The sequence below is a fragment of the Papaver somniferum genome, unplaced genomic scaffold (assembly GCF_003573695.1).
Source record: "Papaver somniferum cultivar HN1 unplaced genomic scaffold, ASM357369v1 unplaced-scaffold_83, whole genome shotgun sequence".
Classification (NCBI taxonomy): Eukaryota; Viridiplantae; Streptophyta; class Magnoliopsida; order Ranunculales; family Papaveraceae; genus Papaver; species Papaver somniferum.
The window spans coordinates 1,836,385-1,853,849 of record NW_020651304.1 but is presented as its reverse complement, the minus strand read 5'-3'; the positions used below and the strand labels follow the sequence as shown (position 1 = coordinate 1,853,849).

Below are 17,465 nucleotides of genomic sequence, written 5' to 3'. Positions count from 1 at the left end.
TACAATAAGCATCTTCATGGCCAACAATTTTGCAGTGGGCAAATTTTTTTGGATATTTTTGAAGTTCTACAAACTGATCAAAAGACCTACCTCCCACTGTTATATGAATACATTATGGTACTTTGTTTGCAAAATATATATCAACCAAAACCGCTGCAAAAGAACCATATTCATGGTTCAACGTTCGTTTATCCACCATTATAGGTTTGCCTAGGTTTTTTCCAAGCGAAAGCAATATTTTTTTTTGTCAACTCCACGTATAAACCAGGGAAGTTTACCCATACGAATGCATGAGAAGAATTTTGTTTATCTGGATCAAACCATGGAAACCAATTTTGAAGCCTAAGCTCCTGTTAATTAGCCTTCCAAGTCTCTCCATCCTGGACCTTGATCATATCCTCTTCAGTTGTAAACTTGATAATAAAAAAACAATTGCTCATAGGAGTGAACTTGACTTTTCCCGGACCTAACTTCCATTAATCTTCTAATGATGTCTTGACGCCAGTAAAAACAAGATCTTTAAAAACCAATCTTCCAATAAGGATGTACTTCCAAGCCGCACACCCTTCATGGAATAAATCTAACGGTATTTCCATGGCTGGTTTATCATCTAAAAAAATAGGGTTTGGTAAAGAAGCAATATCAATATTGGAAACATTCAGCGAGTTTTTACCTCTAACCATGTCTACAAAAGATGTAGACATAAGAGCTGTGTTGCTAGACCATGTAGCATGATTTTCTCCCATTGTTAATCATCCAAAGATGATCAAACAATGGAGAAAACGTGGAAAAACTAAGAAACCCTAAAAAAAAAACAAGCAAAAATCGCCAGAGCACTTTTAGGAGAGAGAAAAAAAATAATTATGAAAATTCAATCTATAAAGAACATCAAGAGGAAGAACATTCAGCGAGTTTTTACTTTAGATGGATTTGATTGTGCTGCTGAACTTGAAATGGATAAGAACATCAAGAGGAAGATAGAGTTGGTGGTTCTGTAATGGGTGTATGCAGGGAAAGAACATGGAATATTGGTGGTTATGTAGCTGCTTGTAGCAACAGAAGATGAACTGAAGAAATTACAGGGAAGATGAGCATTGCAGGTTTTGAGCTGAGAATGAGAAGAACATGCTAGTGTTGTTGTTGTGGTGATGAATTGATATGAAATTTAGGTTTCGCTGTGATGATTGAAGGCTGAATTCGATAGGGTATACTCAAGTTTGTGTTATTAGAAGATTTGAGACACGGAAGTATGTGGTGCAATGACTGGTGCTGGTGAATGTTACAAGGAAGGTGGATGAACTCATTATGGAGATGTTGTTATACTTCAGTGGCTGTTCGGGATTATGCTGAAGCTAACATGAGGTAATTTGCTGCTTATAATGAACTATGGTGATTGTTCTGGAGGATGGTTTGCAGTTAGCAAGGCTTGTTTTCATCTGAAGTGAAGTGCATGGATGGATGAAGTTTTTCTGATGGAAAGTGCACAATGGGTAGAGCTCTTGAACTGAGATGGAGGAGCTGAAATTCTGTGATGTTGAAAAGATTGGTTATGGTTGGAGGTTGAAGCTGCGGGAAAAAATTTATATGGGTTGTTATGATTGCAGTTATAGAGAGGCTTTGGACAGTGACTTGAGCCAATGGTGAAATTACCGTTGACAATGATGCAGCTATAGTTGGGAGTGTTGCAATAGAATTGCAGGAAGATGCATTACTATGGCGCTAAACTGATTCTGGCTTGTGCAACAGGGCTTAGGTCGTGCAATGGACTAGGCCTGACAAACTCAGACCTTGACCCACTTAACTCAGACCCTGACTCAACCAGTTGACCTGATCGAGTTGACTCAGTTGACTCGATGACCTGACTCAATTGACCGGTTTGACAGGTGACCGGATTGACTTTCCCGGTCACCTAAGATGTTTTGACGGTTAGTTTTCTAGGCCAACTCCGACCATTTTCTGGACTTCCGGTGATACTTTTTGGGCGGAGTTTCTACATGGGCGTTTCTACACATGGGTTTGGTGGGCAACTTTGAGATGGAATTTTGAGGACTTAACCTAGTTTTGGAAACAAGAAGAGCTATAAAAGAAAAATTTTTCTACATCATATGAGATGACGTATTCTACTACTAAGCTTTTGGAGAGAGCCGAAGATACTTCTAGGGTTTTCTTTGGTTATTTTTCATCTTCTTTATTTTATTTATTATGTTAATGAACTCCATAGCTATGAGTAGCTAGATACTATTTATTGGTTAAGGGTTTAAGTTGATTTTTCAAACATGGTATTTATTCAACGAATTAGTTTTTTCTCAATAATTTGGTGTTTATGATTCATTGCTTATATTTTTATATGATTTGAATGTTTTTTTCGTTGAGTCGGAAATAATTAGATTTTGCATTCATCTCTAAAGCTAGTTTAGGGTTTTCAATACGCAAAAGTTGTTAACTTCTGATTACGAGTAGCATAGTGTGGTTATCACTTGTAGTGATACAACTTTATAATCACATATGAATCATAACCTATGTTAAATTGTCTACATGTTGTGTGTCAATTACATTGTTTAGTCTTATTTCATAGTACTTAGTGCTCTTAAGGAGTTAAACTTAATTGTTCTTTTACACTTTAGGCTATTCTCTAGGTAGAATTCGCAACTGCATCTTTTAATGTGTTTGTGATGAAATCAGGAAATTAACGAGATATTCTTGCGATCAAGATATCCTAGGACTATTGATAAATGAGAGATTAAATTACCAATTCTAATTATTGACCAAAATAAATGTTTGTGAATGAAACAATCCTTTGACCAATATCTTCATCTCATTGATTCCTTCCAACTATTTACTTCACTTTCAATTTAGTTTTTATTGCTTGATAAAATTCAAAATCCCCCCCTTGGTTAAAAATCGAAAACCAACAATAGCCTCCCGTGGAAAGAACTCTTTCTTATCATATGCTTAATCTATATTAGACACTAGTGAGAAAATGAATTCAATTTTGATGCTTACGACAACGACCAACATTCCCTTTTTTTTACGTTCTTGAAAAAGACTAAAATCCGGATGAGTTGATGATATAATCTTTTGCTTCTTGAAGAGTTCTGAATAGCGCTCAAAACCACGCTTGCACTGTGGAATCTGAAATATTTTTCTCGGCCTGAAGTTCGAGAACATCCTAGCTCAAAAGACGAGGGTACCCAAATATACCTCAAACTAAAACTTTTCCACCTATAAGTCTTTTCTCCGAAAGTGATTGTCTATGGACTGAGTTGAGACAATTCAACAAATCAGTTCACCCTTTGTGTGATTGTCTATGGATACGATATCGAGACAATACGATAATAAGATAACTTGTGTGATTGACTATGGATACAAGATCGAGACAATACAACAACGAAGTATGTTTACTTGATAATAGGTTCGGACTTAACCAAACACAATAGAATTGATATCAAGTAAATAGGAATTAACGTTTGTGTAATTTACTTTAAATTATAATTGCGGAAAATAAAAGTAAATGACACAGCAAGATTTTGTTAACGAGGAAACCGCAAATGCAGAAAACCCCGGGACCTTGTCCAGAATCTCAGGATTAAGCCGCTATACAAAATCAAACCAACTTCGTATAGCTGAGACCAAGCAACTAAACATATAGTTCACCTAGTTCCTTCAGTATTCCCACGCCTCCGACCTGTAATAAGTCGCGTACTTGGAACAATTCCTTTGGTTCGTATTCCAAATAGTAAAGGAACAACAAATCTGTTTGGTATCAACTCTTTTCAACTAAGTGATGTGAGTTCGACAAAAAGCTCTTCTGTTTATCTCAATAAACTCCTTTGTCAGGTTCTTACATCTATCTTATTATCAATTACCAAAGTAATTGTTAAGATTTTGCAATCAATACTTTTAATCACAAAGAATTGTATTGATGCCGATCTACCCAACTAATCAATCTAATCTATCACAAGGATAAAACGATTATACTTGGATCCTCTTTTACCGAAACAAGTATTGTACACACCAAAGATTATGAACCCAAATCAGAAATCTTCAAAGTCTTCTTTGTCTCCAAATATTCTTAAATCTTCAATAAACACCTGCACACAATCAACTTGAATCTCTTGTGATCAATCACGCAGAGAACGGAGTCTTTTAACAATGGATTATCACAAGACGTCTTTAGATCTACAAACAGTCTAAAGATCCCCGTCGAAACTTCGATCTAGTTTGAGTGAATCTTATATCATAAGAGAATATTCTCGAGCATAAACAAACTAGGTGCAATCAAAGTTCAACCACCGTTAGTCAATCATATCAATCGAAACAAAAGAGCTTCTCAATCCCAAAGAAGTCTTTAAACTGAGCGGCCATAAGAGATTTCTCCTAATTAGGTTACTCTCCTCTCCGAATAGGCGGCTTCACCAGTAGCAGCACACTGAGATAGTTTTGCTGTCTCTTAGGATTAGTTTGCTCGAAATGCAAACTTTCATATTTATAACCAAGGAAGTTTGGACACCAAGGAATTTCCAAAACCGAAAATATTCTCAGGATATGCAACATATTCCAGATTCGGTTTCCATAATTCCTGGAAATGCTTTGTCCAAATATTGACCGAAAATCTCTTGGAAAATCTCGAACTAGTAAATGCACATTACTAATTTTCATTTTCCTAAAACAAAATTAAAAACCTTAAATAAAAGATTCTCAATTTATTTTATTCGACCTGGGATTTTCTTCCTTTAGCTATTAAGGAATAACTTTGAACAATTAAAGATTAGCGTTACTGCACATGTTCAAAGTATGTCGACATCCTTACTTTGTAAGTCCTCTTTCATACTTACAATATTGAAACCGATTTGCCACACTTCCAAACAAGTTTAGAATTGGTTCATCTGACTTTAAAGAACTATGTGATTGATCAAGAACACTCAATCACCAAACATGGGTTTCACGGTTCTACCAAAACAAGTTTCGGTTCTACCTCCATGTGAGTACTTTGCATAGTCACGCTAGTTACCAAAAATTCGGTTGACTAGGTACTAGGATCGTTCCCCACATATATATGGTATCTAGCTTGTACTTGTTGCACATGTCCATAGGATCGGTTCCCCTTTTCCTAAAAACGTGTTGCACATGTCCATAGGATCGATTCCCCTTTCTACTAAAAACTTGTTGCACCTCATACAAGGATCAATTCCCCTTTGTGATAGGTTGCACCTCTTACTAGGATCGGTTCCCCTTTACCCAGAGTCAGTCATACCAATAACACAAAATCGATCATACCATCTCAGGTGATTACTTAAGATCGGTTTCACTAATAAAAGTCATACCAATACAAAAGTCAGGCCTTTGTGAATAGTTTTACCAAGAACATAAACAAGTCATGAGCAGTTATACTAATCACACATATTGGTAGTTCAAAAGATATGCAATGAATAACAATACCAATAATGCCTGGCGATTTCTCTTTCGATTAACAAAACAAGTTCATGAATTTACTTCCTTAAAACAAATGTAAAACTATTTTTCCTAGGATGAAATCTTCACCTTATACCCGTACATAATCACAATAGCATTCAAACGATTATGTCGATGTCTTATATACAAAGTTTAATGGTTAAGCAATAAACCTCGTATTGTATTTCTTAATACTATGTCTAACTAGAGTATAATCATTCATGCTTCACAGTTTTGTTTTCAATATGCACGACTTGAAAGATACATTAGGGAATGAAATAGTTCAAGTCAAATATCACTAACCTCAAGTGGAAGGATGATGCTGTCGTTGTAGCTCCTTGATTCTTCAGTTCTTCAAGTCTTCGCAGTACTTGTAATGTCTCATATCCTAATACTTTCAAGCTAACCTATACGAATTTGACTCTACATAATCAAGCGACTCTTTAAATGAGTTTTAGCTCGCTAAAATATGACAACCAAACTTGACATACCAACGCTTGGTGGGTTCAACCGAGCTATGCTCTAACACTAGCATACAAACCTGTCTATATAAACTACAATAACCAAATTTGATACTCATAAAACTTGTTGTGCTACTAAACTAACATCATTATTACGTGATCCCTTAAATTGAAAGGTGATCTATCCATTATGCATGTAGAAATAATACTTTATGGTCCAGAGATACCATGTAGGAGTATAATATACGAATTATCTTTTCGTTCTAACTTTTGTTATGCATGTTGCACTTATAAACGCTAAAGTTGAATCCAAAATAAATATGAGTTTGCAAGAAGCCTTAATTGTTATGCTTGAAGTTAAAACGACAAAGTGAAATTGGTGTGCAATGGTCGGAGAATATAAATGCGGGGTGTACCAGTATTACATGTACACCCGGCGCAAGCCCTGAGAGTCAATCCTCTACATACTGCAAATTGTGAATCAGATTTTCTAAAAGTTATATAATGTTTGCACCACTAACCACTTTAAGAAAGTTATACTTCAGGGGGAGTAAACTCGTATAGTTCTCGGCTGGATTTAAACGCGTTGTAATATTTTTCCTTCGTCAATGTTTTGTCCCGTTGGATTTTCATTGTCAAGATTCAACGACGTAACATATGCATGTCCTACACCATCACCCGGTGAAGTCCATTATACTCTTTTCCTATGGTCTGGTTTTGTCCCACGTGGATTTCCTGGCGAGGTTTTAAACGAGCCATTAATTGCATCGACTTCGACATTATTATGAATTTTAGGCGCTCAGGTTTTGTCCCAAGTGGTTTTCTTGGCGCAGGCGTTCAGGTTTTTTCCCAAGTAGTTTTCCTGACACAATTTTGATGGAGGAAATATTTCATAGTGGTGATCAATTTCACTCTAAGCTATGGTTTTGTCCCACGTGGTTCCTGATACAGTTTCGACAAAGGAGAGAATTAGTGGAGGAGGCCACCCTCATTTCTGAGCTTCAAGTGTTCAGGTTTTTCGCGAACGTTTTTTTCCACAACTTTGACGAATGGACAATATTTACGATCTACACCATTTTGAATGGTGGTCCAAAGGGGAGTATTGTGTAAACACGACATTCTGTGAATTAATGGCCCACCAATTATCTTACTCGTGGAAGATCAATCCAAATTTTATTGGACTCGAAGTTTTACTAAAATAAGAAATTAGTTTAGGATAATCATTATATTTACGAATAAAGACTCAGCTGTTACATGTCCTGGTAATAACATGTACACGGACACGTGTTGTCCTCCTGCTTAACATTTCATGCATGTCTTGCGTAAATAAATAAGAAGTAATAAGGGGAAATTATCGTTTGGTCCTCTTTTAGGTGGTCCCAAGTTTGTTTGGTCCAGCGGGAAAAAGCGTTTTACGTTTGGTCCATAATTATTTAAAAATATCAAATGGACCAAAATACCCTTCCGTGTTAATTTCCGTAATTGTTTCATTCTCGTAATTATTTGAGTTTATCCTCTCTGATGAACCTTGAACTTCTTACTTATTTTCTTGTAGGAGTTCATTCTGTTTGATGAACTGTCAGGTGTTTTGGTAATGCTTTTTGTAGATTCGAATTCATTCTTAAAATATAACAAAAAAATTCACCATTATGAACAAAATATAGAGTTCGAACACCTAATCAAATCATAATTAAATCAAATCTGAAAATAGAGTGCATTCTTTCAAATGAGCACCCAATCAAAAGTTCATTATTGTGAACAAAAAACCATGTTCATTCGTCAAAATGAACACCTATCAAACACAAACTAATTCACACCTAGAACAGAGTTCATTCTTTCGAATGAACACCTAATAAAAAACAAACCAACTCAAGATCTAAAACAATGTTCATTCTTTAAAATAAACACAGAACAAAAATCCATAAAAATTGAAAGTTCATTTGAAATCGAAGAACAAATATCAGAGAAACATAAATCTTCATCGTCTTCATCATCTTCAACAGCAACAACAGTAGCAGAGAAGAAAAAAACACAAAATCTTTATCAGCTTCATCATATTCAACATTAACAGCCGAGAAACATAAAATCTTCATCATCGTCGTCGCCTTCATCATCTTCAACAACAACAGCAGCAGAGAAGAAAAAAAACACAAAACCTTCGTCATCTTCATCACAGATTTACTTTATCATCTTCATCGAATGCAGCAGAGAAAAGAAAAAAAAAAGAGAGAGAGAGAGAGAAAGTACATCCGAAAACTAAAAAGAGAGAGAAAATAAATCTGCTCTACTGACTTTTTCTATATATATGGAAACAAAAGGATATTTTAAGCATTTAATTCGGAGGGTAGCGTACACCCTAGGACCAAACAGTAATAAAACTATAAAAAAAGGACCAAACAGACAGTTGACTAGGTTAACAAGACCAAACTCACTCTATTATATTATTTCTAGGACTATATTATAGTTTCTACAAATAATAAGGCCTCAATACTCACTTTATAATAGAAGAAAAATAAGAAATAATCTCCCTTTATTTGAATGAGCTAGTGTTATAGAAATTAGTATATTTTAGTTCTCTTATTTAAAAGGGAGGATCCATGGACACTCTTAGATGAACACTATCATACATGATTTGCGTTATTTTCTCCGCAAAACCCAAACGACAATGAATTTAAATCTAATATTTTGATGACAAGTTCTTCTTATAAGACTCTACATTCTACCAAAAATGAGCACAATTCGAGATACCAAACCTCACCATCTACAGATCTTAATTTCACCTGTTAACTTTTAACGACTGATGTTTAAAGGGATCGATGGTGGTGTTTTTTTACCCATTAACTTTTAACGACTGATATTTAAAGGGGTAGATGGTAGTGTTATACGTCTTGAATTGTGCTCATTCTTTGTAGGAATATAGAGTCTCATAAGAGGAACATATTTAAAGAGGTAGATTGTGATGTTATTCGTCTCGAATTCTTTGTAGGAATATAGAGTCTCATAAGAGGAACATGTTTAAAGAGGTAGATTGTGATGTTATTCGTCTCGAATTGTGCTAATTATTTGTAGGAATGTAGAGTCTCATAAGAGGAACGTGTCATCAAAATATTGGATATTATTTGTAGGAATGTAGAGTCTTATAAGAGAATCGTGTCATCAAAATATTGGATTTAAATTCAGATGGTGGTATTATACGTCTCGAATTGTGCTCATTCTTTGTAGGAATGTAGTGTCATCAAGATATTGGATTTAAAATTCATTATCGTTTGGGTTTTGCGGAAAAAATGACGCAAATCATGTATGATAGTATCCATTTTAAGAGTCAAGCATCCATGGATCCGCCCTCCTTATTTACAGCGCGTTCAGTTCAGGTTTTTGGGAGCCCAGGAATTGGATTCCGGGGGAATATACCTATCCCTCAACCGGAATTGGATTTCGAATTCAATTCCCTTAAAGCTCTCCTTTTCCATTACATCCGCCGACCAGTGGAACCACTGACCGGTGGAATGGAATGGAATAACTCCTGAGGAATAGGATTACCCCAAAATTGAATTCCTAGAATCGCTAGAGGTGAGACTAATATTACAACATTCTCCTCCTTGCCAGGTGTTCGGGCCACATTGTTTTCATATATTTTTAGCCTTCTTTTTTTTTTTTGGTGGTGGTGGTGGTGGGGTGGGGGGAATCTGGGTTACAAGGGAACAAACAGAAAGATAATCATCATTAATTTATAGGTTCTAGAGGTGGAGGCCCCTCTGTATAAACAAGAACATACAATGCTTGGATCATTAATTGATTGACTAGATCATTGCTCAAGTGCAGCCTTGGTATGCTTATGATATGTAAGCCTTGACAACTTCTGAATAATTGCAGACTAAACCTGTTCTGGGACAAGTTATTTTCCCACCATTCTTTTTTGCCATCTCTTCAAGAGCCTGTGAAAAGAGAGGGAGAAAACAAAACAACAACAAAAAATTGAGTCAGACAATTACAGAACTGTATTGTTGTAATACATTATTTTACTTTTAGAACAGCTTTGGATAACCTTAGTACTGTAAACATAGCCGTTAGGTAAGACCAGCGGCGGGTTTTCTGTATCCATTAGCTCTTTCGTAATGTAACAAACAAGCTTTGAATGGTGCTGTTTAGAGAACGGTAATGGCATTGCTAGCTTCCGGAAGTTCTCTTGTGACAATGGATCTTCTTTCGTACAATCTTCCTCAAAGCAGAATCTAGATCAAGTTAAGGAAGAATTATGAAAATAAAGGTCCTCGTAGGTATAAGACCTTTCTGTCACACCAATTACAAATAAAGGTGAATATTTAGACGACATAACCCACTGTTAATCAAATTAACATATAGTAAAGACGTTTCCATCTAAAAAAGATTATTGCTCGAACTTAATTGTATGAGAAGCTCACAACACAACAGAACATCCTAAGTAAAAAGTTACCACCTGATTTAGGTGTATCTCAGCAACATACGGGATGTGCCAGAACTAACACAAAAAGGACTTTTCTAAACAAGCTTTGGATTATGCCAGAACTATTAGTTAGGTCTACCTGCCTCTTACAAGAGTTTTGATCTCAGTTCTCAAAAAGGTTATCATATTTATGGTTCTGGTAGAGATATATGTGGAACTGAAACCAGGAATCACTCATTGTTCAGCTACAAAATACCTAGATAAATGGGCACCTGGACATCCATAGCTAACACAGGGAGTCCCACATAGAACAGAAGCAAATCACTTGTAATACATCACACAAGGATACGGAGTTTTAAGAGCTGACAAGCCTGCCTGCAGAAAAATGTTAAGCAAGGGTTCAAGTGTCATTCCATATAACCGACAAAACTCCTGCTTGAAAAGCTCCACTAGATTGTCCCATTGCTTTAGCTCAAATAAAACCTGCTAAACACAATATTTCATTTTCCGTGAAAATTTAAAGTTAGACGGGTAGCACGATAGAAGACAATTTGAATGTTAGACACCATTGAGTACCAAATCTAAGAAATCACCACTTGAAAGACATTAATGAGATAAGACGAACGGTGGAAGAAGTATACCTTGTACTTTGGACACTCGGTACTACTTTTGAAGGCTAGGGTTGCCATAACTTGCTGCAGTTCTTTCATATGAGTGGCCCCCCATGAAGCAAGGTACTTCCGAGCATATGTGATAGCTTGCAAATGGTTATCGGCTCTTACAAGCTCTATGAATTCTTGAAGTCTCAGTTGAAACTCAAATTTGCTCTGTCATCCACTAAAAAATTTCAGCACTACAGGTTCTTGATGGAGCAGAAATTTCACACATAATACGCATCTTAAATTAGTTATTGCATTCTTAAATATTCTAACCAATCTAGGATTAAACAGGATATTATATCCAGCATTTTAGCATGGGCCTAGATTATATAAAATATTAAATTACAATAGCAGATTTTGCCCAATGATGTCTCAGCTGCCGCTTTACAGTTTTCAACCATTTACATTCAAAATGTAGGAGCACAGAGGTGGAAGAAATATATGATAGAGTAAAAAGAAATTTTAAGTATCTATGCAACTCCGATAAACAACAATCAGTGAGCACTATTGCCATAGAAAAATGTCATCCAAAGTCTAGGATACTGTGAATGTAAAATCTACATGCATGTTTTTAAGTTTTTGAAATTCACAAGACCATGTTAAACTAGGCAGATAAAACGTGCGTCGTATAAGGATACTGACAGAAAATTGAAAAAAATAATGTTGCACCTTTGATTTCTTCAACCTGGATTTGTTCTCTGCACACCATGCTAAAGCAGGAGTTACCTCCCTGCTTTGAAGAGCACCAATGACCTTCTTCGCATCGAGGAAGACGTCAATATCAACAAGATCCTGTAACAGAATTTTAATAAGTATCTTCAAGTACGCATAGAGAAATTTAAATAAATGATATATACAGTATGTTGACAAAACCCTTTCAAGGAACGTCCTTTTATTCAGAACTTTTTCTAACAGAGCAGCTAAGAGTTGCCAGCTTGGGGCTCTCTAACAGATAACTTATGTAAACAGTTGTGGATATCCCTCATTAACAACGACTACGCCTAATAGGTTCCACTATGTAATCACGACCACATACAAACTCTAAATCATCAACCTCCCAAAATACTATGTCACTAAACTCTACACTTAAAACAACAGCTTTGGAACTGCAGTGCAACAAATTTCTAAATCAATCTACTCAAATTCGTTGAAACCATATCCTTGTCACAAAAAATTATAATCTGCATAACAAGAAAGCAAAATAATGTAAATTTACTTGAATATTAGCGCAATCTGCAAGCTTGGCAGCAGTATCATAATAAGACAATCTCAGCATATAATCCACAAGAATTCTTCTAAGCCTTGTATTATTCCACTCAGACATATTCTCAGCTTCTGCTGCATCTAAATGATCCAACCTAGCTCTGCATCTTTGCACTTGCAAATTCTCTGCTTTATTTCCTTCTTCCAACTAACCAATCACAGCAAAAATCGAAATCGAGATTAAACCTTTTGTCAAATTTCAACTTAAAAAAGAAAAACACAATTCAAATCTTGTTACCTTTCTTTTAAGACCTTGTAATCTAGAAACAAGATTAGTAAGATGATTAACAGCGTCTTCTTTAGACATACTATCATTACTAACAGTAGATATAACACTAGATATTTCTTTCTCAGCGATACGATGATTAGCCCTAATTGATTTCTTTAAATGTTCAAAGGGTACTCTTAAAAATTGATGTTCTAGCTTTAATGTTTCTGCTAGACTATTCAATCTTGATGTTGGTACTGATGCGGTTGCTGTTGTTGTTACAGATGATGTTGTTGTTGTTGAATCTCCATTAGACATTGTTGTATCCAAGTCCATAGCTTCCATGAATTACAGGAGAGTGACAAAAGATTGTGATTTGGATAGGGAGAACAAAAGAAAGGGCAAAGGGGGAAATTATTTAGAGAGAATAATTGAATTTGCTCATAGTTAGGGTTTTCTTTTTAATTATTTTTCGAACGAGAAACCATGGAAGTGATTCTGAAGAAAGATTGGGATTTTAGTTTCAGTTTTGGTAGGAGAAGGAATGGATCGAAACCAAAGCTTTTGTTCTTGTTGGAGGACCTCTAGGGTACCCAACACGAATTTGCGAAGGAGGTGTTGATTAAGGGGAAAAATATCGTTTGATCCCCGTTTTTAGGTGGGTCCATGTCTGTTTGCTTCTTTTGGAAAAATACTCTTTCGTGTTAATTTTTACTTATTTTCTTGTAGCAGTTCATTTTGTGTGATGAACCATCAAAGTTCATTCTTACAAATGAAAATCTAATAAAAACCAAATTAAATCACATATGAACCAACTTCATTATTTCATTAAAATTTTACAAAATATTCATTATTAAGAACAAAAACCTACGTAAACCAGAGTTCATTTCTGGAATGAACTCCTCATAAAACCCATATAAACCAGAGTTCATTTCTGGAATGAACTCCAGATAAAAACTTATATAAACCAGAGTTCATTTCTAGAATGAACTCCTGATAAAAACCTATATAAACGATTATGTTCATCAACATCAGAGTTCATTCCAAAAATGAAATTCATTTCAGTAATGAAGTTCATTCCAGGAATGAAGTTCATCTTAAGCAGCAGCAACAACAACAACAACAAAACGCATAAATCTTCATCATCATCTCCAATTGCAGCAACATCAAGAAAACCAAAAAACCCAATTAAATCTTCAACAACAGGAGATCTATCTTGAGTTCGTCTTCATCTTCATCATCATCACCAACCGCAGCAAACATCAAGAAAAACAAAAACCTAATTAAATCTTCAACGGCAGCAGATCTATCTTTGACAGCAACAACAGTAGTAGAAGATGAGTTCGTTCCATCAAGAAAAAACATCAAAATCTTCATCAGAAACCAGAGTTCATTCTTGAAATAAACTCCGTCATTTACATCTTCTTCGTCAGCAGCAGCAACTCATCTTCATCATCTACATCCTCTCGATCATCAGCAGCAACAACAGACGAAAAAACATCAAAATCTTCATCACAAACTAGAGTTCATTCCAGAAATGAACTCCGTCATCTTCATCTTCTTTTGTAGATCCGAAACTTAACCAAGCATGTGAAGATGATAAAGGTTCATCATTATCATAAATAGCAGCAGAATCTTCAACCTCACCGTCTTCATCATCAAAACAGAAGCAAACATCAAAGAAAAAAAAAACGCAAAACTTCATCGTATTCATCATCATCATCGTTCATCTTCTTCATCAGTAGCAGAGAAAAAAGATAGAGAGAAGAGAGAATCGTTCATCATTATCTTCATCTTCTTCATCACTAGCAGGAAGGGAAAAAAAAGAGAGAGATAAATTCTAGATCTGAAAATATAGGAGAGAGAAAGTAAATCTGAGAATGATTTCTTCTTTCTTACTTTTTGACTATATATATGGTCATAGTCTAAAAGGGTATTTCTGCCACTACAAGATGACAATTACATCATCCATGACGTCATCGTATGACCAAACCATAATTTTTAGGACCAAATTATAATTTACATTACCAAATAGGACCAAACAGACAATTGACTAGGTCAATTAGACTAGACTCTTTCTAATATATTATTTGTATGACCAATTGGTATTTCCTACTTAATTAAGCAATCATTTCTTGACGTGTTTGCTCTTTGGTGGGTACGTCAGAAGATACTGTCATGACACGTTCGATTATGTACAGTACTACTGACTCTTGATCTGTTTAGATTACATTTACACCGTTGGATATGATTATCCTGATTTTGTGGGTCAGGTGTTTCACTGGTCCTTATCATGGCGGTCGTATCTCTGTTCCGGCAAACTCTTTTTTGGTTTCTGGCATATATCTGCAATTTACCCGAGTCGACACTTTTGTTGCAGCCACAACACGGTTGTCTTTACGAACAGCTCAGGTGGTCATTCAGTTAAAGTATCAAACTTGTATATACATAAAAGTCACGGGATCAAAATGTGGAAACAAGATTTATACACAAAGCAATTGCATTTTATTTTATTTTTTTCAAATCTGAGAGAAAAATGGTTTTTAATCAAATGAATTAGCCAAGACCCATTTCATCTTCAATGTCGTCGACATCGTCGAACAGCTTTAGAAAACGAGCTCGATCCTCCATTCTCTTCTTCCTGAGCCAGTAACGGTATGAGACTACTGCTCCAATGATGAACCCAGTTGAAGCTACTGCGGTGACAAAAATCACTAAAGCTAAATGCCGTCCCTTTCCTTTGGTCTCTCCATTATCTGAGCCAGAAGTATGGTTCCAACCTACATCCAAGAAAAATTGACAACTGAGCCACATACGCAAAGGTTATAGTGGCATTAATACATTTTGCTCATTCGGTTGTGTCGGAAAGTAATTATAGAGCATATGAAGATAACACAGAGTTAGTATAGTATCATCCAATGATACTGTTGGAAATTCCTAATTTTCCTAATTTTGATTGTTATGCCACGTGTAGCAAGACAACATGTGCATTCGTTCTGACAGGTCATCCATCTGACGAAGTAGTTACAATGACAATATTCGCTTAGTAGATCATCTATTCACCTGTGATCCACCAGTTAGGGCACCCATCTGTCTCAAACTTACAAACGGTGATTAACCTAGACCAGTTGAACCTCTGCATTCTAGAAACTAAGCTTCTTACTGATATTCACAGTTACTTCAGAGAGAGCTAGGAACAAAAGAGTACCTTCTCTACTAACGATTCATAAAAAAAGGTGACACGTTTATTGGCATGATACTATGGTATATAGCTAGCTACACATGTAACTCTAACACTAATGTAGATTTGCGAAGGTACTTACCCTTTCCCAGAGGAACACAGTCTGGACAATAAAATGTAGCATTGAACTCCTTGTCCTTGAAACGTATATACTCGCCATTGGGAGCCGTAAAATCAGAAGGACAAAACTCCCATTCATCAAATACGTCATCTGAGAGGACGACATCCCTCTCATAGAAACCACAACGCTTACATTTCTTTGTCAGAAACTCGGCCAATGGCTGTAAACATCAAAGATTAAAAGGCAAATTAGGATCTAGGAAAAAATGAGCCTGCAAGCACTTTAGCTTCATTCACATATCTCTATGGGCTAGCGAAAAAACAGTAATAGTCTGTTCAATTCATTTAACAAAATCTATACCTGCCAAGATTCCTCACCCTTGAAAGTGTACAAGGTGTTTTTCTTCCTGATGTCAGGCAAAAGGGTCTTGTTTTGTCCTTGGCAACTAAAATAGACCGTTGGTGCCATTAACAATTCATGGGTCCTAAAAATTTGAATTGATTCTAATGTAACAACCCCCGACGAAGAAATTCCTACACAGGACATACAGATCAATGAGAAATCAAATTGTGTGGTTTTCCAATAGCATTTCTTACCCTAAATTCATCCTAAAAGGCTAAAACATAACTAGTTTTCCTAATTATGGTCGACAGTAAATCTCTGGGAAATTTCTTAAAACTTATAGTGACTAATCACATGAAATCCATATGAACCATCATTATCAAACACAGCAAATCCTTTAACTTGGTCCTTTTTTTTGTTTGCCAGATTTGGGTTACATGTAAAAGTTCTCAAATAGTTCACTATAACTCTACCGATGACTTACTGTACTGTGTTCATATAAATTGATTTATTGCCTAATGCCTTAATCTTTGACCTCGAATAACATGATTATCATTTGATTGACTGATTCTTGTTCAATCAGGAACATCAATAATGTTAAACATTACGGTTAGGAAATTTAACAAAAGCTTAGACAACCAATCTAAGATTACTCTTCGATTCAGCAAACAATCTAAATATAGACTATTTTTCAAATTGAAATGAAAACCCTAAGTAGGATACTATTACCTGAAGTAAAGAAGAGGAAAACTGAACAAAATAGAAGAACTGAAGCGGTAAAATCAGCTCTCGAATTCAATGGGATCCTAGTCATCGTAAGAAAGATGGCTTCCTTCTCCTTCCCGATTTTGATTTTTCCCCCAGAACTCAGAAATAAATTTTCTCCAGTTTTTCTTTTCTAGCATATAAAAACTATTTTCCTTAGGCTATGGTCCAAAAAAAACTATTTTTCTTTTTTTTTTTTCTTTTTTTTTTTAAAAAGAGGGTTCAGTATTATTAATCAACAATGAACTTCTCTGGGGTATAGATGCCCCACCGAATCATTCATTACAATTACATTAAGAAAATCCGGACAACAGTTGTCCCAGACATGTGTGTGTGTAATTTCCTGTCTGTATTTGTTGTTGGTTCGCAAGGTTCGCCAATCCATCTGCAGCTTGATTCATTTCTCGGTAGATGTGAGTGATAGAGTAGGATCCAATTTGTTGTAGATGGCTTTGGATTTCCTTGGTCATAGTGTGGATGATCCATGGTGTTGTTGTGGCATCTTTTCCATTAATAAGGCTAACCAGCGTCTTTGAGTCCGTTTCGAAATGAATTTGGACCCAGTTTTTTTGAACCGAAGTTCTTGTTGCC

General features: G+C 35.7%; 2 protein-coding genes across 3 annotated transcripts; both read right to left on the bottom strand.

Annotated features, from left to right (window-relative positions):
* Positions 1-9,611: 9,611 nt before the first annotated feature.
* On the bottom strand, positions 9,612-13,066 carry LOC113345789 (protein MAEA homolog). Of its 2 annotated transcripts, none has more exons than XM_026589461.1 (7): positions 12,496-13,066; positions 12,211-12,405; positions 11,664-11,786; positions 10,977-11,162; positions 10,685-10,821; positions 9,958-10,144; positions 9,612-9,847 (listed from the first exon to the last, which is right to left on the bottom strand). In XM_026589461.1, the coding sequence occupies exons 1-7, from the start codon at positions 12,808-12,810 to the stop codon at positions 9,746-9,748; spliced, it is 1,245 nt and encodes a 414-aa protein (XP_026445246.1). In that variant the 5' UTR covers positions 12,811-13,066; the 3' UTR covers positions 9,612-9,745. The 2 variants fall into 2 exon arrangements, with proteins under 2 accessions (XP_026445246.1, XP_026445247.1); XM_026589462.1 differs by having other exon boundaries at positions 10,685-10,818.
* A 1,921-nt stretch (positions 13,067-14,987) lies between these two features.
* LOC113345792 lies at positions 14,988-17,031 on the bottom strand. The gene is made up of 4 exons (XM_026589465.1): positions 16,839-17,031; positions 16,128-16,300; positions 15,789-15,987; positions 14,988-15,245 (listed from the first exon to the last, which is right to left on the bottom strand). The coding sequence occupies exons 1-4, from the start codon at positions 16,921-16,923 to the stop codon at positions 15,022-15,024; spliced, it is 681 nt and encodes a 226-aa protein (XP_026445250.1). The 5' UTR covers positions 16,924-17,031; the 3' UTR covers positions 14,988-15,021.
* Positions 17,032-17,465: the final 434 nt, after the last annotated feature.